Here is a 26,587-nt window from a genome sequence, read left to right on the forward strand (position 1 = left end):
GTGGTTCAGTGTGTGTGTGTGTGTGTGTGTGTGTCTGGGTGGTTCAGTGTGTGTGTGTGTGTGTGTGTGTGTCTGGGTGGTTCAGTGTGTGTGTGTGTGCGTGTGCGTGTTGAAGTCTCCCAGTGAAGGTGACCTTCTGAAAGTTGATTCCGCCCACATGCAAGTGGCCACATTACACACGCGTGTAACACGTGCGCGGAGACATTGGAATGTGCGTGTCGTGCTCTGGAGAAGCTGAAGGTCACAGTAGAGCGGCTGAGTTTTGGGATTCTACCTGTGCAGGTGGAATCAGGCCGCTGGCAGCGTTGATCCGACTCCCTAAATCACACAGATGTAATGTGACAACGCACCACGCCGTCTGCTTATTGGGCCCAAGCGCCTGTCATTTAGTCTTTGTCTCTGTCCAACAACGAATGGATCTGTAAATGGACAGAGGGAGATGCTTTGCTTCAAACTGCAGTTAGTCTCCATCTATATTCATAAAGCATACTTGTTGCCAATGAACAGGATGGAGCTGAAGGTCACCCGGCAGCACTACGGTGGCAGTAATAGGGATGATGGACTCGGGGTCACAATGGAGCGGCGGTTCCACGTCGGCTGCATGGGAGGTGGTGTGGAAGGGGGGTGGAGGAGGGACGGGCTGTTCTATTGCTAATAGCTGTGTACACCACGTCCTCCATTAGGGACATTTCTGGAACCAAATTGTTTATGCACAACTCAATGCACATGGCCTGATATTCAATAACGACCCTTTGAGCACCGAGGTGGGGGCCAGCGGGGCGAGAGAACAGCCAAGCACCACCACATACAGCAGAATGGGATGTAGGAGGACCTTCATCCAAGGTCCAGATGCTGACAGATGTTCACTGTCTACGCTGCACACAAAGAACACGTTTCCAATGATGCCATGAGAACATTATTAAAAAGAGCCGGAGGGACGTCTTTGTGAACGCTCTCAAGAAACCTTTTTCATACACGTATTTGTTGGCTGGTGACTCAAACGATGAAACCACACGGCTCAAGCAGTACACTGCCAGTACTGTTTCTGCGTGTTTTAAGTTCATCACTTAAGTACAAGTACACACTGTGAAAAGGGCGGCATCTGCCGTGAGCTCACAACTCCCTCCTCTATTAACATGACGGCGACAACTCGTACGTCTGGTGACTTGCAGGAACGTGAGCAACCTTCGACAGACAGATTTACACTTGATAACATGTGCCTCCATATTGAATAAATAACACATTAAGCCTCACGTTGATCCAGATTACATTTACCCATATGGTGAAACACCACAGAGGAGTCCATCAGCCATCATTCCACCGTCCCTGGAGCGCCACACCGGCAGGCGGGTAAAGTTTGTCCTGAGGAGCGCTGAAGGTTATTACAATCGTAATGGTTTGTCCTGCTGGGAGCATGAATTTGTTGTAGCAATCCGTCTATTCGACTGGCAGACATCAAGGTCAGAAATGATTTTCATTTTGACCAATTGCTGCATACTAACATGTACAAATACTAACAAAAACCTGTCCACTAAAACCTCTCAACCCGACCTCTGCCCCATGGCAGCCCTCAGTATCTACCTCCACTCAGCTTGTTGCCAAATCCGTCTCCGCATTACGACACTCGTTCACGAGGTTCCCCTCCGACCGGTTTCTCGGGGATAAGATGTTCACAGCAGGAACCCACCTGGTGTGAACATCTCCATTACACCATGCAGGCGTCTCAGGAGCTGATGGCAGCGTTGTGTCTTTAGAGCAGGGCCCTGCGCCGCGCACGTGCTTCCACCAAGTCCATCAAATGTCAATCGGTCAGGTCAAATTAACCCCATGGATGAAATCCTCTCGGTTCCCCAAAGGCTGATCCCAACTGCCTTGTTAGTTCGGACCAGACGTCATCAGGATAATCGCTCGTATGCGTCCGACTCCAAAAGGGGAAGAGTCCAACGGTTCAACAGCAAATAAACTACAAGGAAGAGCCTTTTTTTCTCATCTATATGAGGAGTTCAAGACCATGATATGTACATTTAATTCATTTCTGTTGTATGAACTGATGTCCACAGTCTGTCCATCCCGGGGGGGGATCCTCCTCTGTCGGCCTCCCTGAGGTTTCTCCCCTTTATTCTCCCTATCAAAGGCTTTTTCCTTTTGGGGGGAGGTGTGAGGGTCAGGGAACACGCTGCGAGGGAATAACGCGTGTGTTGGGGAATGTTAAGTGCCTCGTCACTAATCAATCAGATTGTATTTCTTCAGATGTGCCTGCTGGCAGAAGGCTTCATGATATGCATCATCATCCAATGAGATCTTATATAATAATGAAATGCATTTTCATCAAATGGTGAAATGTTGGTAATTTTTTTAGATATTACTATATTGAGGTCAATTACCTGTAACTCCATAACAGCCCTCTCGGGTTGCAGTTCCTCGGACACGGCCAGGGGCTGTAATGAACATGTCCGTACCTTTCCTTACTAACAGCCCGGCATGCAGCGGCTTCATACAGGCGCTCTGTGCACACGAATAAACGGCCCCTTGTCGGCATCATCGCTCGTGTGACGCCGTCTAGGCGATCAGGAGACCTGACTGATCTTATCCTGGAAGTGATCGGGGAACGGGGCCCTGCTTGGCCATCCAGAGGGCTGCTGCTGTTCGGGTGGGGGGGTTGGGCCTCCAGTCAGTGCTGCCCATCCCAATTTGTCACAAGCTTACACTCGCGTGCTGAATGAAGAGTTGTTAACTGTGTTCTCGTCTCAACTCATTTCTCAAATGAAATAACTCACACTTTTTTCAATCTGTAGTTTAACTCCCAGTGACATTGAGCCCTTTCACTCTTGAGGGTGTTGCATGTCTGACCCTTCATCCCCCTCGTCCCGCGCCCCCCCAGCCCCAAATTAAAAGGACTTGAGAGTAATTAAGAAGGTGTGCGTGTGTGCATGCGTGGGGGCAAAAGGGCCTCTGTTTTCATTAAACATTCATGACGGAGAGAGCGTCTCTCTACCTGCTCTTCATGTCGGCACACAGGCATTCTCCCCCCTGCTACATCACTTTATGTTTCTGTTATTTCAATTCATATAATACATTCACACTGCACAATTTTAGTATACAAAATAACATGTTTTATTCATGTTTGCATTATTTATCCTTTGTGAAATTGAAAGAGCCCAAAACCATCAGCAGGTTTGAAATTCTAAAAACACACTGCAAATAAATACGTTTCAACGATCTACATTTGACAACAATCAGAATTTCTATTCGGTCCGAACGATCTTCGTGATGCTTGTTTAAGGGATAAGAAAACCCCCACATGCATTCTATCTAATGACCAGCAGGGGGCGACTCCTCTGGTCCTGTAGAAGTCTATGAGAAAATGAAATTAAGCCATTGTAAACACGAGCTAGCTAATGATTGATGTTCACCTGAACCTGAACCCCGTCAGTGGGCTTTTATTTTGGTGACCCACAAACATTGACCTGTGTCACTTTTTCTGGTCACTTCGTCTTGTAAAGATGGCGACGGCCAAAATGTCAAGCTTGAGGCTTTGAAACAGAAGTCTTCAAACCGATGGGCAGTTGTTGTGTGAACCAAGATGTCCCACGTGAAACTATATGTCTGTCCACGCACCCGTGATTCTGTGACATTGTGCTGAGACCCTCTGTTTGTCTGCAGGGGGCTGGAGTGTGTGGGGTCAGTGGGCGCAGTGCAGCAGCCAGTGCGGAGGAGGGATTCAAACCCGCACCCGGACATGCCAGTCGCCGGCGGAGGAGTCGTACGTGTGTGAGGGGGTGTTGGAGGAGGGCCGGCCCTGCAACTCCCAGCCCTGCAACACCGGTGAGCTCGTCCGTCTCCGCCTGCTGACGCCGGGACGTGGTTTAATATGAGCAGCAGCTGTTTGTTAAATAGTTTTTGCTTTTCACGCGTTTTTCATCTGCTTGTGTGTCCATCCTCTGTAAGTCAGTGTTTTGACTTAAGGAGTGCATGTTGGAAGGGGACTTTGATCGATGAGACATAATAATAAAAAGGACACAGGAAATGTTCCATAAAGGTTATTGACCAAGTAGCTGACTCCTTTGTTTAGCTAGCAGTCAAACGGTACACTGTCATGTGTTTGTGTGTTTCTTCATGACCTACAACAAATAAAACTACACAACAGATCCACAGCACATTAACACAGGCGGCACTACAAAAGTCCCAAGTTTGGCTGATGCTGTTCTGGGCGACCAATCGCGTCACGGTTGTGTCCCCAACATGAGCCATTCATGAAGGACCTCTGGTTGCTAACCCCCCGACCCTCCCCCCCGGCCTTGCCTCACCCCCTTTAGGCAACGGTCGCCATCTCTCCCGCAGCCAATCGCTTCGCTCAGTGGACAGCCGCAAGCGTGAGGACGTAGACAAGGCGCGCAGTGGACCGCAGAGCCCTCAGACAGGTAAGACAACGGGACGCAGAGGGAGCCCATGCATCAGTCACTGTGGCAGCTTGGGTGACCACCGCTACACTCACAGCGCACAACACTAAACCGCACAGTCGCAATCATGCACACATCTATCAACATCTGTCAAAGTGGTGACTAATTCCAACATGGACCCTGACTGAAGTGAAGTTGTCTATGAGATCGTACCAGGCCACGGTGTCCTGTCTGTAAAACAATAAGACAAATGGAGTCCTCCCTCTCTGTTAAAGTGATACTCCACCTGAACGCAGCAGTAAGTCCTCTGAAGGAAGGAGCAAGGATTCAGCTTGTACAAAAAGCTGTTGTTTGAAAACAGATTTTTCCTTTGAGTGAAGGTTTTCTTTCGCAGAAAATGATTTGCTCCCAAAAGTGTGCAGCCTTCTCCCAGTGCAAGGTCTCATCCTGCTTCTGTTGGCTAAGCTGCTCCGCTAAGACCTTTGCAACGGGTGTCAGCCAGCAACCCAGTGCATATACGCAGTATACAGGTGTGTATATGTGTGTGTGCTCATTTGTCACAGTTAGTTACCAAAGCAACGTTTAAGGCAGGCCGGAGGTTTTCCGACACATAATGAGGCTAATTGTGTCCCGAACCCAGTTTGGTACTTAATGCACCGGCAAGTGGTGGCAAACTTATCAATGAACTCAGGCAAAGAACGCAAATCTGCACTCTGTTGCCGTATACGGGTGGACCGAGAAAACGGTGACTATGTTGCTAGAGCAGCTGTTATGGATATTTTGACCTTTGAAGAACAAGTCCATGGTGACATTGTGACAGGCATGGAGGCTGACCGCACACTTCACATACAAACCGTCAGGCCTACAGGGTGCTGAGACCTGATTCAAAGAGAGACTTCTTGAGTGGAGCATCACTTTAATTTGCTAATCGATTCCCCACCTCCTGTTTAGCCCTCTTCTCCCTGCTTCCCTCCGGCTGTGACTGCCCAATTTCCCCTTGTTATGGGTCGAGTGACCCATCCAATCGGCAGTCATGGCCATTGAAGACATCACTGATATATCCTGAGCCAGTGGCATTGACTTCTCCTGGAAGTGAATGCAAGGGATATGACATCACACCCACACAGATGGAGGACGAGCTGAACAGAAGCTGGGGTCCGTTTCAGGGGCCGCCTCCCCTGACCTGCTGCTCTCTTTACAGTCAGCCGTGCACAGGATGTGTGCCTCATTGCCAGTTTAAGTGAGCAGCGCGCAGTGGTTTGGAATACCGAGGCCCGTTAAGGAGCACCAGTATTGGGCGGGTGTCATCCACCTGCCACATTTGGACATGGGACAGCCTCATCCACCCGATTGGATATATAAGAGGAGACGGCCCCTAAAATGTGCTGATCACGGCTAGCATCCACCCCTTATCACACCACGCCCCTTCCTCTTCTGCCCACAGAGGCTGCATCCTGCATGGTAATTAGTTATGGCCCTCTCCTTTTCCCTTCTCCCTCTCTTTTCTCCCTCCCACCTTCCTGTCCTTTACCCACCCCACCCTCCTCAGTAGACTCAGCTTCAGGTGAGGAGTGGTCAGCGTGGAGTGTGTGTTCTGCCACGTGTGGGGAGGGCTGGCAGAGTCGCACTCGTTTCTGTGTGTCCTCCTCCTACAGCACCCAGTGTAGTGGGCCACTGCGCGAGCAGAGACCTTGCAACAACTCTGCCGTTTGTCCAGGTAAGCCCCCCCCCTGCGCTCGCCCAGCCCTCTCCTGGACCCTGCCTCACCCATGTACGACCCACCTGCTCCCCTGCTCAGGCACTTAGCAAACCCTTGAGCCCCCCTAAGTTGATTTCTGCCCCCCCCTCCCTTTTGCCTGCTATTCCTCCCACTACCAAGGGGCTGTCAGGCTCCCCTACATGCAGACAGGCAGGGGGACTCCTCCACTTAGAAGGGGGGCCCAGTAGAGCTCAGCAGCGAGGCTGTCGGTAACGTTCTGCCCTGTTAATGGCGCCGGCTGTCCGTCTTTAAATCCTACCCTAGCTGCTCTGCTTGCAGTGCACGGCGCTTGGGACGAGTGGTCGCCATGGAGCCTGTGTTCGTCGACCTGTGGCCGAGGTTTCAGGGCCCGAACAAGAACCTGCGCTCCCCCACAGTTTGGGGGAGATGCCTGCGACGGCCCAGCGCAACAGACCAAATTCTGCAACATAGCTGTGTGTCCAGGTAAGGAACACGTTCATGACATTAAAAAGAAGTCAAACGGGGCAAATAACGTGATCCTCCCCGTGTTTATCAGGGTCTTAATCCTAAAAGCAGAACATTATGTTCCGAGGATCTGATATAGCAGACACCACCCACTGATTGGGCCGCGCTTTTCAAGCCATGAATTCGACATCTTGTTCAAACCAGAAGTGACACAAGACGGTTGAGCGTAATACAACCGACCGCTGAAAAGCTGCTCAAATTCAGTGGAAGAGGAGAGCGCACAGCGCCGTGGTGGCGACCATCACTCTTCCATAGTCTCATTTGTGCAGCCCTGTACATCACTTCCCCCGACAATGGCACGCTGAGGTTTCTCTATATCGCACGTATAGAACGCATATATAGATCTATAGATATGCACCTGATGCACCACGTGTCTATTGTGCTTGCCTGTCTGACCCTTCTCAGTGGATGGCGTGTGGAACGAGTGGTCCGGCTGGAGCTCCTGCTCCGCCTCCTGCTCCAACGGGACCACGCAGAGAACCAGGGAGTGTAACGGCCCCTCGTACGGAGGCTCCGAGTGCAGGGGGGAGTGGCTGGAGACGGTGGACTGCTTCCTCGGGGAGTGTCCGGGTATGAAAGAATGTACATGATTGGTTACAAAGGAGGATTTCATCTTCATCTTCAGGGGGGTGTTGGGATCGGGGGAGTCGGTTTGTCACTAAATACTTGAAATGATAAAGGAACAAAGCAGGCTGCAGGATGACATTTCCACGGGCTGTTCAGACCATTTAAAGATCCGCTAACGCTCCGTCCCTCTATGCGCTCTGTCAGTGGAGGGCAAGTGGCAGCCGTGGTCGCTGTGGTCTGGCTGCTCTAAAACCTGCGGCGGGGGGAGCCAGCAGAGGAACAGGATTTGTTACGGGCCCTTCTTTGGAGGCCAGGCCTGTCCTGGAGAGCGAGAGGAGGTCCGCAGCTGTAATGAAAAGAGATGCCCAGGTGAGTGGACGGGATGAAGACGGGGACGGATTGTACATGATTACACGTTAGATCTGCTCTCCCTCTGCCAACAGAACCTCATGAAATATGCGGCGAGGACAACTTCTCCAACGTGGTGTGGAAGATGACTCCAGCGGGGGACACAGCTGCCGTGCGCTGCCCTCCCAACGCCGTGGGTGAGCTCACAGCTCAGTGCCTGTGACGCAGGTTGTAGGATCAGACGCCCGTTGGTGATGTGGGTCCCATATGTGCTCTCACAGGGCTCATTCTGCGCCGCTGCACCCTGGATGAAGAGGGCCTCGCCTACTGGGAGAATCCCACCTACATGAAGTGCATCTCCAACGACTATCGTAGTATACAAACCTCAGTGAGCAATCGAGACATTTATTTTGGTTTCACACGCCTGGTATCGAAACATTTTAAGCAGTTTCAGGATATTGAGTTGAAAGCGAACTGAAAACCCTTTCGCCCACTAGACCCGGGAGCACCTGTCCAAAGCCCAGCGTGGCCTGGTGGGAGATGGCGTTTCAGACGTGATGAACAAGCTGAAGGTGACATCCAGCGACGGGACCAGCTACAGCGGGGATCTCCTGGCCATCGTGGACGTGCTGAAGAACATGACGGAGATCTTCAGGAGGGCCTACTACAGTCCCAGCAGTGCCGACATGAGGGTGAGGGGCTGCATTGCATTACTGCTCGTCTGATGCTCTTTTCTACAATGGGGCATCAGAGCCTTTGACGTGTGAAGTGAACATATGACATGAGATCAGCAGGGGTTTGTATCACGAGGTGTAAAACGGGCAGTTTGAGGCACTAAAAGCCTTTTAGAAAAGGGCACGACTCCAAAAGCCCTTTACAGGAACTACCCGAGAATAATAACTTAGTACACTGTGAAAATATGACGGGTTTTCTGACTGTTTTCAGGCACATTAAACACGTGTTTTAATGGAGCTCCACGGCTCAGTGGAATAAAACACGCACAAACAGAGAGCTTCATTCTGTAACCACCTTCATCTTGTCTTTGTCTTTCAGAACTTTGTGCAGTCAGTCAGCAATCTGCTGATGGAGGAGAACCGGGAGAGATGGGAGGAAGCCCAACTGGTTGGTTTGGCCCTTTCTGGCATTTACATGTCACCTCGTCTGTAATTACATAGCAGAGAAATAATGACGGGCCTGGTGCTGCAGAATTGAGGCGTTGGATGCTGTGACAAAGACCCAGGTGGAGCCACCGCCCCTCTCCAGGCGGACAGAAATATCTACTGCTAACGAGCAAGCGAGCGCAGGCACTCGCCCACTCGTCCATCTGCCGCACTCGCCTTCGCTTCCATTCAGCCGCCCAGCTGCCCGCAAACGAGGCAACCTGAGAAGGAGGGGGCGCTTTGTGTGCCCTCCACTATGAGGGGATCACAACACCCCCTCTGACATTGCCTTCCACACCAGAGGGAACACCAGCTAAAGGAAGAATGGCGTTATTTCCATGTCTACGACCGTGAGCTGCCCCCCCTAATTACCACTGGAAGCCAGCAGATGGAAATAAGAGCGCCTGGAAGTCGGGACACACATTCAGTGATCTTCAAACACTTCAAAAAGTTAGGGATGTTACAATATCACAATTGTAGTAAAACAATGACGTTGGGATCCCCGGCGATGGAGTTTGAATGGAGCTTGGCCCCGCCCACATTTCAGTGAATAGATGTCACTCAATGCACATAATAACTGAACCTGAACTTGAACCTTTCCCCTCTTACATAACCCTGTCCTTGGGGGGGCACACAGTCTTTGGGTGCACCATGTGCTGCTCATTCCTCTCAGAGCGCATCCCCACAGTTTGAAAAGGACACAGTTCATTTCTTCCACTGCCGGCATCCAAATGAAGAGTTGGCTGCGGCGCACTAAATGAAATATTAATGTTGGCCATAGCTGTGCAGAGCAGGAGAAATGGTGGCACTAGACTGGTACGACGGTGTGTGTGTGTGTGTTGCTATCAGTATTATCCGTAATCCTTCTTGCTCATTCTACTTTCATGTGTCTGTTCTCCTCAGCTGGGCCCGAACATCAAAGAGCTGTTCCGTCTGTTGGAGGACTTTGTGGATGTCATTGGCCTGAGGATGAAAGACTTTCAGGACATGTATGAAGTCACCGATAACCTAGGTCAGCCCTATCTCCATCCATGGCATCTCCACAGCCATCTCTGCTCATCCACACAAATACTCTTTGTATTTCTCTGAAGAGGAATCTTCATATCTCCAATAGCAACGCCTAAAAGGGAGGAGGGGGCGAGGTGACCGACAGCCATCCAGCTAGGCCTCCACGTCCCCATTCTTCTTATCCGCTTGTCACAAATACAGCATATGAACACCGGCGTGTGTGTGTGCTGATAAGTAAGAGCACATTATACAAAGTTAAAGAAATGACAGAGATGTTCACGGTCAAGTGGAAATAATATCACCGTTGCATTGTTTCTGCCCGAGAGCATTAAAGACGGCGTCTTTGGGTCTTCATCCTCCAGCGCACATCACAGCATTGCTGCCTTTTTTCTTCTTTAAAGGAGTTGTAGCGGTAAAAGGCGGCTCCAGTTCCTCTGAAGGCGGTGAGACAGGTCTCAGTCTGAGGACATAGAGGACATGTCACAACCCACAACCTCATTGTTACCCACACTCACCTTTCTTATCACAATTTGATGTATTTGTGTTTTATTCCCAGGATTATTTTCTGCTGGTCGAGTCACATTAACTGTAAACCATGTGACTTACTTTGCCTTAGTGACGACACATACGTTTCATGCTGTGTTCTGGTAAACAATGATAATGTCAAGTCAGTTACACGCACATTCCCAAACCAGCAACTTTCACCTCGCGGGCCGATGGGTCCTGTGTGATGACGCATGCTGTCCTAAACATATAAGTTGTTCAACATGTCCACATAGATTTGTTGAACCTTTCAAATGTTTGCTATTTGACATCTCTAGGTTGTTTGGTAAACCTCAAGCTACCGGCTTCTGCTTTGATGTCTGGACTTCAACTGGGTGCCGCTTTGGGTCCCGCGTTGGGTGCCAGTTTGAGTCCTGCTCTGGGTCCCACTTTGGGTCATATGTCCTTAGTTAGTTCAACCCTTTTAGGCATGGCGCGGTCTCTAAGGCCTTCTTTTTCTGCATCCAGTCCGAGACAACACACCCACGGTGATTATTGGCCCCTCCAGGGGGCCCGATGTCTCCTTCCATTGCCCAGTGACTTTAAAAGCTTTAGTCTTCACAGAGACTCTGATCCCGTGACCTCCAGAGGAAAGCGACGCAGAGCAGAGTTCTGTGAGTTGGGGCCGGGTGAGCGGTCCTGTTTAAAGCGGTGCCACCTGGCTGTTTGGAGCCAAACGGCAGCAGCGTGGCTCCCTGTGGGCGGCTGACCTCCTCTTCCCTCCCACATCCGCCAACCTATACTCAGATCACATCTTCTTCCTCCAGACTTGTCAAAGTAGTCTGACGGAATACACCCTCATACTCAAAAGTCGTTTTATATTTTGACCATTTCACTTTTTGTTGTTTTTTCAATTCAAACATAACATCATCTTTTCAGATGTGTTGCTTCTCTTTTGTCATCAACACACCTGCTCCATTGTCATCTTTGTCGCTCACATGCTATTCACTCAAACAGAACAATCTCTCAATACTAAAACCACTTTCACATTTTGTGGTAGTGATTTCTGACATTTAAGGCTGGAACAGGGCAACTGTCCTGGGACCCCCGATCTCCATGGTCCCCCACAGCCCCAGGCGCTATGGTGTCAGCTGGTTTACACTGATTTAATTGTTATGCACAATTTAGATTGTAAAATAAATTATTAATATAAATATGCTGTCTGACCTGGAGGCGTCCAGAAGAGTGAAGGTCCAGTTCTATGCCTACATTTAGTGCATTTGTGAATGTTCTTTAACTACACCACCGCACAGCCGATCACAGATGAAGGAACAATAGGCCACCGAAACAAATCCTAAGCAAGTCGGCCGAGGAAAATCCATGCGTCACAAACAAGGAACACAGGCGCCAACACTGACACAGGAGCTAATTCACTAATAAGGCACAGGTATGGCAGGACAAAGGTGGGAAAAAGCAGGTTCAATGCCCCAAAAAGTGCTTTTCTAAAAAAGATGAAGAGATTTTCAGGTTTTCTACACAAAGTACGACAGCAGAAACCCAACTGCATTTTGAAGCTTCCAAGGGGTAAAAACCCCATCATGTGGTTGGGTGAACCAGTGGCACGCGGTGGCCAGGACGATTCAAATGTCCATTAACTGGGACGGGTTCACGTGTTTCCGGCCAGCCACTTTAGACCCGACAGAAAAACGCACATCTTTACTGCTCCCTGATGCCCATGAATGGTAGCAAGACGCTGCCTTAGGGAGTACACTTCCCTGGCTGTTGGAGGGTGGGTAAGGTGGGCTATTGCAAATATGGGTACCTTCAGTCGCGCTGTTTTCTATGTTACAGTTTTGAGCGTCCACAAGCGTCCGGTGGTGGGGCACGCAGACATCAGCTTCCCCATGAAGGGCTGGAGGGGCATGGTGGACTGGGCCCGCAGCTCCGAGGACAGAGTCACCATCCCCAAGAACATCCTGTCAACTGGCAAGCCAGGTAAGAGCTGTGGCTCGTCCCACGTGTCCCTCCCACTGAGACACAACCCAACAGCTGAGCCTGTTGGCATCCATGTAACAACTGACAAAAATAACGAGTCTCCTGGATTATTAATGAACGTGTCTTTTGATAGCATACTGATCACAGCCTTCTGGTTCTGGATTCAAAGTGTGTGCACTTGAACGTGTGTGTGTGTTAGTTTGGGAGGGAGCAGTCAACAGATAGGAGCAGGAATAGTGTACAGGAGTTGCTGCATATAATGTTGAGAATAAAACAAGCAGCAGAAAAATGTCATTTTTTTATCCGCCAGTGTTCAGAAGCTGCGCAACTAAAAAGTGCACGTGGTCTTCCATTGTTAATGCAATGCCCATCTGCCTTATTAATGCAGGCGCTGGATTGCAAAAGGGAGCATTTCCATGCTTATGTTCATAAAACCGATACGGGCCGAGGATGACGAGAAGGCTTCTCAGGGAAACCCAGTTCAAGTCTGACGATTTACTGCTCACCATTTTGTGTCGTTGGAATGAATATATGGGATTTCTTTTGTCACCCTCTGGAAACCATTGTGCTTCGTTGATCCTTAAAAAAAGCTCAGCAGAACGTTTGGGAGTGAGACAACTCAACTCAATTTAAATACATGCATACTTCATATCAGAGGCCAGATATTGTATCTAGTACAGGGGTGCTCACACCTTTTTTTTTTCAACTAACCCGTTGAACCCGGGGGGGGAACCGGTGGCAGTGCATAACGAGTTGATATGAAGAGATGAACAACGAGCCTCTCATCTGTCAGAAGGACGGAACCACATTCCACCAGCTCTTCCTGGGCAGCCCAGTATACATGGTGTAGTCCCTCCATAGTGTCTGCCCTAGGGTCTCGTCCCATGTGGACAGGCCTGGGACCGTTCCAACGGGACGGGGTGCATGACGCGTCCTTTCCAGAGGCCCAGAGAGGCTCTCGCGATGAGATCAGCCTCGCTGAAGAACTCATTTCAGCCACTCGTTTTCAAAGCACCATTTCAATCGCTCTTGAAAGCTTGTGGCCGTGGGCGAGGGTGGGAATTTAGATTGAAGGTCAAATCAAGAGCTTTACCTTCAGGCTCTGCCTTCTATTCACAACAGTCTGGTACGAACACCTAAATGTTACAATTCGATTCTTGTTCCAGTTTGTTCCGTAGATAAAGCCGACAGCAAGCCGTTGCCACACGTTTGCCCTCATCAAGAACCTATTCTTCCTCGATGACGATGACCACTTTTTCTGTGGTGAGGGAGGCCCGTATTTCCATAGATGATTAGGATCTCCTTGTTTGTATGCTCTTCTGTGGGAGTCAGAGGTCAACAGACAGACACACATTCTCCAATGTGTAGCTGGGTTGAAGTTGCCAATTAATGTAATGCAAAGAAGATGCTTACAGAGTAAATAATTGGTAAGTTCTTCTATGTGATACATGTTTGCACTTGCCAGCTTACCAGGTTCTTCCGTCTGGTCGCACTAATTCCCCCTGCTGCTATCCAAGTAGATTTCACTTTGCTGCGTCAAGTTGTTAGCTAGCAATACTCAGAATGAATGCTAACATTTACTTATTACAAACAAACAGCTAGTAACTCACAGAAATGGGGTATTAGGACCCATTGTGTGCCCGTTTTAAGTTGATATGGTTCCTCGGTCTTAATGAAATGAAACATACTTGGTCAAAATAGCACAAGGATCATTTAAAACAGCACCTTTTTACGCCGTCTAAAACAGCCCTCCGAAGTGACCTGTTCCTTTAGATGCTAATGAGCCGCTCCCCCGCTGTGCGATCTGTGCAGCCCACCACAGGGGGGGCTGATTGCTGCTAGCTACGTGTAGGTAGCAGGTTACACTTGGTCCGAGGTTTGCAAAAACCAATTGTTGTGCTTTGGCAAATATCGTATTGTAGCGACTGTTCTGTGCGTCACGTCATCCCCCTCACTTCGCCCAGTCATGGAGTGACTGTGCATGCTAGGCCCGTGGCGGCCAGTGATTGGGGGAGATCAGGGGAGGTGGGTGTTGTGGGTTACAACATGTTGCGTGTTGTTGTTGCGTGTTGCTGTTGCGTGTTGTGGGCTAGTCAGGTAGCCAACAGAGTAAGTGGCGTATAGAGACGGGGGTCTTCTCACTGTTCCTGAACCAGAGTAAAAGGATTCCTCGGCGTACGGCCTTTCCTCCGTGTTGTGAGGGAGCCGCTACAGTCTCCGTAGGGAGTGGAGGCGCGGGTGGAGGCCACCATCTCATTGAGACGAGAGAACGATGAGGAAGTTCATTCCAGTCACTCCAGCCTGACGTTTCTGACCTACAAGAACCACAACAAACCGCAGGGGTTGTTTTTGGGTCGGCAGACATGCCAGATACACAGATTAACAAAGTGGAATTTTCATAATGTGTCCCCTTTAAAGTAAAAGCACTATTATGAAGCCAAATCCAGGTCAGACGTTTTGATCATCTGAAAAACCAAGTGTGAAAGGTTTTGGTCTTAAACATACAAAAATACAATAATGTATTAAAATGTGGAAAAGAAGCATTTTTGGTGTTGAAAATAGTTTTTTGGACTCAAATATTTGATTTCATTCTTCATGTATATATGTGTTTTTATATGAGCTGTATTACATTTTTGGTTGCAGACACTAAAATGGAAATCATCCAACATCAGGTTTTCAGATCAGTAGCTGGCGGCACCTTCAGCAATAGAAATTCTCCCAATTTAATTTTGAGCACTTATAAGAATCTGTATTTTGTCTACACAGTTTATTGTAGACTACAACAGCTGCGGGTAAACTTACCCAAAAAAAATAAAAATAAAATGTCTCTAGTGAGGCACACGGATTGCAAAAAATAACAGACGACCAGCCATTGAAATGAATGTGGATGAACCCGATATCAGTGTGAACAGTCTGCTGACTGCACGGCAGAGACCAGTAGTCTCCAGTAGCAGTAGCGCGGCGTCGCAGACAGCCATGTGCAGCTAGCATGCCAATGAGGCCGTCACTCCTAATCAGGAGTCAACAGGAGCCAATCTGGAGCAATTAGAGGCAAAGTCACAGCAGCAGCCAGCCCTCCTCATGCACACAGCGTGAAGCCGCTCACACGGATCAAAACGTCACCCTGATGACTTGTTTATACTGATTCACTGGTCCCCTTCTCACATCTACAAGTTATGAAGCACATATTTTGTCTGAAAGTAAAAACCTGAACAAGTAGCACACTACAAGAAATGGGAGATAAATGTCTTTTGTCTGCATCTGAAAGTTTAATAAAACAGTGAGCCGGGCTGAGTATGAATTGCCTCCTCTTTGCAGTGTGAAAACATGCAACAACAATCGCTTTCAAATAATTTAAGTCAACGAAAAAAATGAATGAAATGGGTTCAGCTGCATATGTAAAATAAAACATGATTTATATAAGTCATGGTGGAAAGTAAGCTCGACTTTTACATAGTGGAACAGATCATTTAATTGAGATTTAAGTGACTGCATTTGCCTTCGGTGACATCATATCTCGTTTTATGAGAACTTTCTAGTAGGCCAATTATTAATAGGGCTGTCAATAGATTAAAAACTAAGTAATCCAACATTTTAAATGTATTAATCTCAATCAATGGCGATTAATGAATGTTGTTTATTTTGAATGTTTGTTTTTCTTCAAAAGACTAAATTACTGAGTAATCACACCAGCAGCTATTTTGGATTTAGTCTTTAGATGAAAAATGCATATTAGTTTTAGTCACATTTAGTCAATTTAATCCTTTTTAGTTTTAGTCGACGAAAACTAGACTAAAATGTAATTAGTTTTAGTCACATTTAACAGCCATATTAAACTCCTTTTCTTCCCTTCTCAGGCCCAGGGACCCCCTGTGTTGTGTCTACAGCTGCATAATAGTCTAGCTTGCAGTACTTGGTTGTCCATCAGATGTCCCTCCTATAGGACAGGTCTATAGATGTCTCTCCTAGGACAGGTCTATGGATGTCCCTCCTAGGACAGGCCTATAGATGTCCCTCCTAGGACAGATCTATAGATGTCCCTCCTAGGACAGGCCTATACATGTCCCTCCTAGGACAGGTCCATCAGATGTCCCTCCTAGGACAGGTCTATAGATGTCCCTCCTAGGACAGGTCTATAGATGTCCCTCCTAGGACAGGTCTATAGCAGGTCGGCAGACGTTTTGACCCGCGGCCACAGTGGGTTGTAAAATGTGACGGAGGAGCCGGGCCAAGAACAAATGGTTGAAGTGTTTGTGTGAGCCAATATAAATGACATGTGAAACATCATTACATGAAAGGATTTGGATTTTAACAAATAGCAAAGCATTTATTTGCAAGGCAATTTAACAAATTGGCAAAGGTGTAACAACTAGTGTTACACGGTGTACCGTTACTAGAAAGGTACTGCGGTACCCATACGTCGAAAACAATACGGTTTTGAATATTTTTAGTACCGGTACTTTAAAAAAAGCAGCAATTGGAGCTCACTCACTGTTCCGCTCCGTGTCGGGCTGCCTGCACACATCGACTGAACAGCTCTCACATGCGAGTTATCAGGGGAGACGCGCCCTCACGTAGCAGACTGCTCACCCATATACAGCCTAACACCATTAGCCTTAGCCTAGCTTAGCTCGGGTGACCAGATATCCTCTTTTACCCGGACGCATTTTTTAGGTCTCGAAAAGAGGAAATGTCCGGGTATAAGAGGATCTGAAGACTAGAAGAGCACTATACAAGTACAGTCCATTCACCAACTGGCCTGCAAATGACCTTTTTTTTGACGTGTAAGAAAAAAGTCACAACTCTGGTTCTAAATCTCTGATTCAAAAGCTCACCCAGAAAGGCCTGCAGGTACTTTAAGACCATTCTGTTCCAGTCAAAGAGAGACCTTGCCAACTGTCCATAGATTTCATCAACACTATAAGCATGTACAAAATAGAATTCAATGAAGCTGCAAAAATCTTAGCTCATGCTTAAGTCTGAGCGAGTCATCATTCATCACACATTATTTATTATATTAGTCATTTCTGGCCATTTAGATTTTTGTTTTAAATCCATTATGCTTGAGTAAAAGAAAAGCTCAATTAATAAACGTATCATCAAAAACACACTTCCAGTCCTCTGCATATGCCCAGTGCAGAGATACAGTTGACATTAGCCGCACATGTGTTCATTTGAACTTTGTACTGTGTGATAAATGTATACTTTTATCAGAATATGTCTACAACTATCTTAAGAAAAACCTAAAACCCATTACTATTGTTGCCTGCTGTAACATATGACACTGTTGAAATGAGTTAGTGTTCTATCCCTTGAGAAACCGTCGTATTCAAACAGTTTCCTGTTTCATTCATCCAGAAGCAGTTCCTGTGGAAGTCGTGAAATTCACCGTCTGCGCCTACGGATGCTATTTAGGACGAAAAATACGACTGGTGTTCCGATGAGAGTAGAACTTCCACAACAAGTACAGAGTCTCTATGACAAGTACAAGTACAGAGACACGGTTGATGTGAGGGAAAAACAATGGCGGAAGTTGATCTGTTTTAGGGTAATGAACCACGCCCCCTCTCCGTCGCGTCAGGCGCGAATACGCGACAGGCCTACACGTGGATCGACGATAAATGCACTCCGCGAGTGCCGCAGCTTGTTGTCACTACATCAAATAACGTGTAAATACACAACAATCAGGAACTTACTTTAAGGTGCCTATAATTTATGTAGTCGTAAAATGTGGCTCATCATATAAGCAACCTTCAGTGCGCGCAGGTGGTCCAGCCGACGGGGGGCACGGGTGGTCCACATGGAACGGTCATATTCAAGCGGTACTGCTGCCTGGAGGAACCCTGTGGTTGAAAGGTGTAATGGTCTAATCCAGCGATTCCCAACGTGTGGGCCGGAAGGTACTGCAGGTGGGCCGCGAGAGGTCATTTACAATAAATAAATAAAATGTTTTTAATTTTCACGTGTATCGCGAGGGGGCGTGGTTTATCACCCTGAAACAGATCAACTTCCGCCATTGTTTTTCCCTCACATCAACCGTGACTCTGTACTTGTACTTGTCATAGAGACTCTGTACTTGTACTTGTCATAGCGACCCTGTACTTGTCATAGCGATCCTGTACTTGTCATAGCGACTCTGTACTTGTCATAGCGACTCTGTACTTGTCATAGCGACTCTGTACTTGTACTTGTCATAGAGACTCTGTACTTGTCATAGCGACTCTGTACTTGTACTTGTCATAGAGATTCTGTACTTGTCATAGCGACTCTGTACTTGTCATAGAGACTCTGTACTTGTCATAGCGACTCTGTACTTGTACTTGTCATAGAGACTCTGTACTTGTCATAGGGACTCTGTACTTGTCATAGGGACTCTGTACTTGTCATAGCGACTCTTTACTTGTCATAGAGACTCTGTACTTGTACTTGTCATAGAGACTCTGTACTTGTCATAGAGACTCTGTACTTGTACTTGTCATAGAGACTCTGTACTTGTCATAGAGACTCTGTACTTGTACTTGTCATAGCGACTCTGTACTTGTCATAGCGACTCTGTACTTGTCATAGAGACTCTGTACTTGTCATAGAGACTCTGTACTTGTCATAGCGACTCTGTACTTGTACTTGTCATAGAGACTCTGTACTTGTCATAGGGACTCTGTACTTGTCATAGGGACTCTGTACTTGTCATAGCGACTCTTTACTTGTCATAGAGACTCTGTACTTGTACTTGTCATAGAGACTCTGTACTTGTACTTGTCATAGTGACTCTGTACTTGTACTTGTCATAGAGACTCTGTACTTGTCATAGGGACTCTGTACTTGTCATAGAGACTCTGTACTTGTCATAGGGACTCTGTACTTGTCATAGAGACTCTGTACTTGTCATAGCGACTCTTTACTTGTCATAGAGACTCTGTAATTGTCATAGCGACTCTGTACTTGTACTTGTCATAGCGACTCTGTACTTGTACTTGTCATAGTGACTCTGTACTTGTACTTGTCATAGAGACTCTGTACTTGTCATAGGGACTCTGTACTTGTCATAGAGACTCTGTACTTGTCATAGGGACTCTGTACTTGTCATAGAGACTCTTTACTTGTCATAGAGACTCTTTACTTGTCATAGAGACTCTGTAATTGTCATAGCGACTCTGTACTTGTCATAGAGTAATAATTTTTACGTGTATCGCGAGGGGGCGTGGTTTATCACCCTGAAACAGATCAACTTCCGCCATTGTTTTTCCCTCACATCAACCGTGACTCTGTACTTGTACTTGTCATAGAGACTCTGTACTTGTACTTGTCATAGCGACCCTGTACTTGTCATAGCGATCCTGTACTTGTCATAGCGACTCTGTACTTGTCATAGCGACTCTGTACTTGTCATAGCGACTCTGTACTTGTACTTGTCATAGAGACTCTGTACTTGTCATAGCGACTCTGTACTTGTACTTGTCATAGAGATTCTGTACTTGTCATAGCGACTCTGTACTTGTCATAGAGACTCTGTACTTGTCATAGCGACTCTGTACTTGTACTTGTCATAGAGACTCTGTACTTGTCATAGGGACTCTGTACTTGTCATAGGGACTCTGTACTTGTCATAGCGACTCTTTACTTGTCATAGAGACTCTGTACTTGTACTTGTCATAGCGACTCTGTACTTGTCATAGAGACTCTGTACTTGTACTTGTCATAGAGACTCTGTACTTGTCATAGAGACTCTGTACTTGTACTTGTCATAGCGACTCTGTACTTGTCATAGCGACTCTGTACTTGTCATAGAGACTCTGTACTTGTCATAGAGACTCTGTACTTGTCATAGCGACTCTGTACTTGTACTTGTCATAGAGACTCTGTACTTGTCATAGGGACTCTGTACTTGTCATAGCGACTCTTTACTTGTCATAGAGACTCTGTACTTGTACTTGTCATAGAGACTCTGTACTTGTACTTGTCATAGTGACTCTGTACTTGTACTTGTCATAGAGACTCTGTACTTGTCATAGGGACTCTGTACTTGTCATAGAGACTCTGTACTTGTCATAGGGACTCTGTACTTGTCATAGCAACTCTTTACTTGTCATAGAGACTCTGTAATTGTCATAGCGACTCTGTACTTGTACTTGTCATAGCGACTCTGTACTTGTACTTGTCATAGTGACTCTGTACTTGTACTTGTCATAGAGACTCTGTACTTGTCATAGGGACTCTGTACTTGTCATAGAGACTCTGTACTTGTCATAGGGACTCTGTACTTGTCATAGAGACTCTTTACTTGTCATAGAGACTCTTTACTTGTCATAGAGACTCTGTACTTGTCATAGAGACTCTGTAATTGTCATAGCGACTCTGTACTTGTCATAGAGACTCTGTAATTGTCATAGCGACTCTGTACTTGTACTTGTCATAGCGACTCTGTACTTGTACTTGTCATAGTGACTCTGTACTTGTACTTGTCATAGAGACTCTGTACTTGTCATAGGGACTCTGTACTTGTCATAGAGACTCTGTACTTGTCATAGGGACTCTGTACTTGTCATAGAGACTCTTTACTTGTCATAGAGACTCTTTACTTGTCATAGAGACTCTGTAATTGTCATAGCGACTCTGTACTTGTCATAGAGACTCTGTAATTGTCATAGCGACTCTGTACTTGTCATAGAGACTCTGTAATTGTCATAGCGACTCTGTACTTGTCATAGAGACTCTGTAATTGTCATAGCGACTCTGTACTTGTCATAGAAACTCTGTACTTGTCATAGGGACTCTGTACTTGTCATAGTGACTCTTTACTTGTCATAGTGACTCTGTAATTGTCATAGCGACTCTGTACTTGTACTTGTCATAGTGACTCTGTACTTGTTGTGGAAGTTCTACTCACGTCGGAACACCAAACCGTCGTATTTTTGGACTAAATAGCGTCCGTAGGCGCAGACGGTGATTTTCACCGACTTCCACAGGAACTGCTTCTGGATGACTGCCGCTTCCAGCGGTACATGGCGCTAGCCGTTAGCCCGTTTTGATAGCTCGTTGGTTCGGATCGGCCACCGGACTTCACTGCCTTCACATCGTACTTCCATGCCGGGGGAACTGTCCCGTGGAGAGACATCAGGCACAACCAAACGAATCTTTTAAGAGCCACACACACGTTATCATTGAGCGAACATTCTTTATATTACTTAATATTTAGTATACCAGTGTGTCGTTTAACAATACAATTAGCCTACACTTTGTTGTACTATATCCATTGCAGTGATGGGATATTGTAAAAATGCACATATGTTTGTTAAAAGTGCGAGATCTTTCCCGGGCCCGTCGCAATAAATACACATTTTATTGTATTTATTGTATCGTAAAGCTCGGGATACTGGTGTCTGCAGGACGATGGGGAGCATCTCGCCGCTGCTAGGCTATCGCGCCGCAGCGTCACAGCGTTTTGGCGCCAAAGATGGAATATCTCAACTTTCGCGTTTGCCCCGAAAATCTGAATCGACTTCGCCGCAAACTCCACGTGAAAAACGCGCTGCTCGCAGATTTGCGTCGTCGCGTCTGTGACTTTGTATGTAATCCTGGCGACGCGTTCGGTGAAAACGTACCATCAACTTTTCAATCCAAGTCACGGCGATCCACCCGACGGGATTTCTTTTTCCCGTGGAAGGCATCGAGCAGCCTGCGTGGGTGAACGACCTGCTCCCCCTGGTCCGACGCACAGTGCGACTCCCAGTGGACGTTTTAGGAATAGCAGCTACCTTTATGGAAATGCAATTTATGTCTTTCTGTAATTGTTCACACACCGTATGTTAAGTAATTATATAACGTTAGTTTACATCTAGGCATGCAGTAGCATAACCCTGTGTTAGTTAATGAGCTATTGATATCTTTACGTTAAATAAATCCCACAGGTAGAAGCATACCAGCTCAGTTAACCTTTAGTCAACATTAAATATATTTTCACGCCCCATTAGGCTAACAATTGAAAATTAGCGTTAGCTTCAGTTAACTCCAAAAATAACTTCCGAAATTAACAGTTTCAAAAACCTGAGGATTGTTGAAACCATTATGTTAACGTTCGGTCTAACGGCCGATGCAATAGGTTAATTTATGTCATTTTCAAAGACAAAGTGAACTAAATGTAGCTTTTCTCTCTCCACGATCCGTTAAGATGCCACAAATGCTCATGGTCAAAATAACAGCTGACAGCATGACAGGAAGTTAAACTTGCATGATGTTTACCACAGTCTCTGCACGTGTGGAACTGTCTGGAGGTAATGGACAGTGTTATGCACATCTGCACGCTCGCTATTTAAAGCGCTTCCTCTCACCTCTGAGAGGCAAAGCAGGAAACTTTGTGCTCGTGTCATGACATGCAGCTCGGACACGCGTACGGCACCGTGTGAGTGAAGAAGCTGCATGTGCACGCTCACACACAACACGCGCAAAGAATCAGCACAGACAGTTGGCTCACGCAGACGTATGACGCCTGGAGCGGCTGGTTAAAGTCCCTGCTGCCTTGCTCCTGTTGGGTACGGACAATCTGGCTGAGCATGTTGGATTGGCCAGCCGAAGCGAGGATGAGCAGGACACGTAAGTCTCCATCCTCCCCACACACTCACACACATCTTCCCCCCCGATGCTCATGCGAGCTCAGCTGCTGCCCGGCAGCTACAGCCTCCGCCTGCTGCCTGGCGCGCTGCTCGCGTGCTCTCGGGCTGCCGATGTTGTGCTGCTGGAGCAGAAAAGGTGGATGTCTTCAGATGGCTCGGCAGATGGAGTTGTGTTTGCTTTGCCTTCTACACTGCAGCCAGAAACACAGAGACTTGGTGTCCCAGAGGCTTTCTGCAGACTTTAAGTAGTCCAGCATTGAGTGTTGATGAAGCTCTTTTAATGCTGCAGGGGGAGCCGAACAGGGCAGACTAGCACACCCTGATGCCGCAAAGTAAAAGGGAAACCAAAAAATCCCCACGAGGAGAAAAGTTGTACACTTTGCCTAAATGCAGTAGATCCACGTAACTCCAGCACACTGCGGTGCAGATCACGACCCACCGAAGCACGGCGCTCAGGTCAAAGGCTCCAAGTCTTTGTCCCTGTCCCTCGCCACCATGGTGGATCTGATGTGAGCCTCAGTCAGCCCATGTGCTCGACACCCTGGTCACTTTCATCTCAGCTTCTACTCGCACCTCAAACCAGCGGGCCTTTAAAGTCAAGCTCTTTCAATCGTTTCCTCAAACTATTTATCCATTTGTCTCATTTGCATCCTGTAACTGCCTCTCAACATTGCAGTTTCCTTTGATACTGATTACATTGCCATAAAGGATTTCCAGGAAAATAAGTACTGAGCACTATTGATGGGAGGGGGGGGGGGGGGGGGGGTCAGCAGGGCATCGGGCGAGAGACGGGTTGTCTGATTTTCTTTTGTTATATGGATGTTGTGTGTTTGTGGGAGAGGCAGCACAATGACAGCACCACACATCCAGTTTCTCCCAACACGCCCCTAAGACCTAAAACCCTGCTGTCTTCATTTGACCGTGCCCCCCCCGCTCAGTGTCTTCTGCCCCCCCACAGACGCAGACGAGTCCTCGACGTTTGTGACCGGCATCGTCTTGTTCAGGAACCTGGGCAGCATTCTGACTCTTCAGAGGTGAGGCTGCTCACTGCTTCACACACACAGCTCCACAGTGCTGTACGTGGAGCGGGGGGGGGGGGGGCACATATGGAAGTCAGGGAAGGAAAATGAAAAATGTATTTTGTATGTAATGTGTTTAACATTTACATTCAGGCCTGGTACGCATTGATCTCTGTTCATTCAATGAATATTCATTAAGTCACGTTAGACAAAAGTCCAAACAACACAACAACGTCTAACGTCCAATACATCTAAATAAGACATACTATAATAATAAGTGCATTGTCTTTACTCATTTTTCAGGTGTGAAGGGATGTCACACAAAGCCACCATATATTCTAACATATGACTGTATCTGTCCTTATGGTTTCCTCTCTGAACATCTTTTGTCTGAGAATGAACTGCTGTCAGAATTTGATTCTCATCCTATTGAGCTGTAACGTTTGCTTTCTGGGCCTCATTTTTGTTTTTGACTACGACACTAACAGTCTGAAGGTTGTGGTCCTGGCCACGTGAAGTAACTGTTGCAGGGTCCGGATACGACAGTGACTGGAGCCATGTGGCCACCAGTGGTACAGTAAATGTTCCAAAGGAAACTTCGAAGTAATGAAGTAGAGAGTGAAGGGTTGTGTCCCTCTCTGTCCACCAGTCCCAGGTAGACCCCTCTCAGGGACCCCTGCAGCCCTCTCACTGGCTTCTGGTTGGTTTATTAGCAAAATATCCCGGTTTTCCCGCTTCCTTCTACCGTCATTAGCACGTTTGCATTTGGCTGCATTGAGCCAGAACGGCTCCTTTCTATTGAAGGAAAAACGCACAGTTTCCAATTATTTGATAATAAAAAGCTTTGATTTTAAAACAGTAAAAAACAGAAACGTTGTTTTTTTATCAGTCATTTGCCAGTTATTGCAAAGCCACATCCGAACAAGGCCTTTGTTTTACATGAAGTTCTCCAGTAAAGAGAAGTACTAAAAGGAGATTTTCAAACCAGGTTGGAATTTTCTAAAATCGCTCCAACTTTTCCTTTTTTGGTGATATTTCTATCAAAACATTGTTAATATATGAATACGCAACATTGTATTGTGTGCATTGCATTGGTATAGAACATGTGGCGGATACTGTGGAGCCCGTCCCTGGTTCTACTGAGCCCAGTGTCACGGATGAGCACAGCAGTGACATGAAATCAAGGACGGATGCAGATACAGAAGCACAGAGCAGTGCGTCGCCTCATCTTTTATCTCGATAGCGAGTCAGCCATTAGCATACATTTGTGTGTGTGCAAAGCTGAACGGATGCTTCTGCAATAACGTCCTAAAGAATCTAATGAACTGGTAACACAAAGAGGGACCTCACCAGTCCTCCCAGTGGCTCTTGGATGGCTGCTGCTGTTCTTTCCATCCTTTTTCTGCATTTGAATCCCCCCTCTTCGAGAAAAAAAGGAGATGCGTTTGAGGCAACAGACTAGACGACACAAACATTTCAGTTGACTGATTGTGTTGTGTAATGGTGAGGATACGCCGAGGAGCCGGAGAACGAGGCATGGCCTGCTCAACGTGTTTGGCCGACTGGAAGCTTTGAGTGTCGGGACTTCTAGGAGCGATTCACTGTTTTACCCGATTGTCTCCTCTCGCATGATTGATAGCACCTGAACAGCAGAAATTGCAATGAATACTAAGCGAGCAGGGAGAACGTAAACATCAACGCCACCAAGATGTTGAAAGACAAAGTGAAGTGCTTCAGATGCTGGAGGAACCCATAAAGTCAGCAGGTGTCTGCTGAAGCGGATGAGCCGCTAATCCGTGGGGCTGGACCCCCGGCTGACGTCAGGGTGGGTTCACTGAACCCTTCACGCTGCGATGACGATCAAGCTGTGGTCATCTGGTAGGAGGCCTCTACTGAACCAACTGCTGCCAGAACCCAAGACCAATGGATGAGTGATCATAGCGTGTGCGTTGGACTTCACTCCCACATGGTGGGATGTCGTTGAATGGAAAAGGCTGAAACATCATCATCATCATCACAGCGCATAGCTTCGGTTTGCTTCGTACCATCAGGCACAAAACCCTCCGAGCAACTTGGATAAAATGTTTTATTTCCAAGCGTTTTCAGAGGCCCTCAAGCTGCTGCAGGGAGGTGGTCCAGCGTTTTGTGAAAGGTGGGGGGCCGTTACTAAACTGGACGCATTTCAAATCTCAGTTGTGGGAGATTTTGCTTTCATAGAACAATCTTTTCATCAGGAATCAGGAAACATTTATTGCCATAATACGTCAGACATATAAGGATTTTGACGAGGTCTCCCACCCCCCTGCAGGAACAGCACAGTCCTCAACTCCAAGGTCCTCTCAGTGACCATCAAGCCCACCCCGGCTTCCCTCTCTGCTCCGGTTGTCGTGGAGTTCTCTCACCTGTACAACGTGAGTGTGGGCGATTTGGTTCTGATGATGTGTGTTGGTGCTCCTGCATGGTGATCACCTGTGACTTCTCTCTGCCCCCCTGCATCAGGGCACCACCAACCAGACCTGCTTATCCTGGGACGAGAGTGACGGGTAAGAGAGTTTAACCAAACCGGTCTGCTTTACTTATATTTCTGACCCCCAGTGGAAACCACTGCGTTAGCAAACATTTTACTTCATCATCTCAAGTTCAACTGTGGCTCATTATTGGGACCTCCGGTTTAGTAAACCACATATTGTCCATGTCAGCAACATAAACATGAACCAGACCCCCCAGTCAGACCCCCCAGGAGCGTCAGGTC

The 26,587-nt window shown here is 47.3% G+C and overlaps 1 protein-coding gene across 11 annotated transcripts in view; it reads left to right on the plus strand.

Annotated features, from left to right (window-relative positions):
• The window catches only part of adgrb1a (adhesion G protein-coupled receptor B1a), a 120,491-nt gene that overhangs the window by 58,243 nt on the left and 35,661 nt on the right, over nt 1-26,587 (plus strand). For 7 of the 11 annotated variants that reach the window (XM_078094118.1, XM_078094122.1, XM_078094113.1 and 4 more), the window contains exons 3-17: nt 3,664-3,825; nt 4,317-4,421; nt 5,950-6,117; nt 6,424-6,603; nt 7,051-7,215; nt 7,417-7,581; nt 7,656-7,757; nt 7,842-7,948; nt 8,058-8,252; nt 8,614-8,682; nt 9,624-9,732; nt 12,063-12,206; nt 23,775-23,850; nt 26,144-26,246; nt 26,335-26,378. In XM_078094118.1, the coding sequence (XP_077950244.1) occupies nt 3,664-3,825; nt 4,317-4,421; nt 5,950-6,117; nt 6,424-6,603; nt 7,051-7,215; nt 7,417-7,581; nt 7,656-7,757; nt 7,842-7,948; nt 8,058-8,252; nt 8,614-8,682; nt 9,624-9,732; nt 12,063-12,206; nt 23,775-23,850; nt 26,144-26,246; nt 26,335-26,378 (1,894 nt within the window). The remainder of the gene's footprint in view (nt 1-3,663; nt 3,826-4,316; nt 4,422-5,949; nt 6,118-6,423; nt 6,604-7,050; nt 7,216-7,416; nt 7,582-7,655; nt 7,758-7,841; nt 7,949-8,057; nt 8,253-8,613; nt 8,683-9,623; nt 9,733-12,062; nt 12,207-23,774; nt 23,851-26,143; nt 26,247-26,334; nt 26,379-26,587) is intronic. The other 4 variants (XM_078094115.1, XM_078094114.1, XM_078094116.1 and 1 more) reach the window with 4 other exon arrangements.

This window comes from Gasterosteus aculeatus, chromosome 20 (genome assembly GCF_964276395.1).
Source record: "Gasterosteus aculeatus chromosome 20, fGasAcu3.hap1.1, whole genome shotgun sequence".
Lineage (NCBI taxonomy): Eukaryota > Metazoa > Chordata > Actinopteri > Perciformes > Gasterosteidae > Gasterosteus > Gasterosteus aculeatus.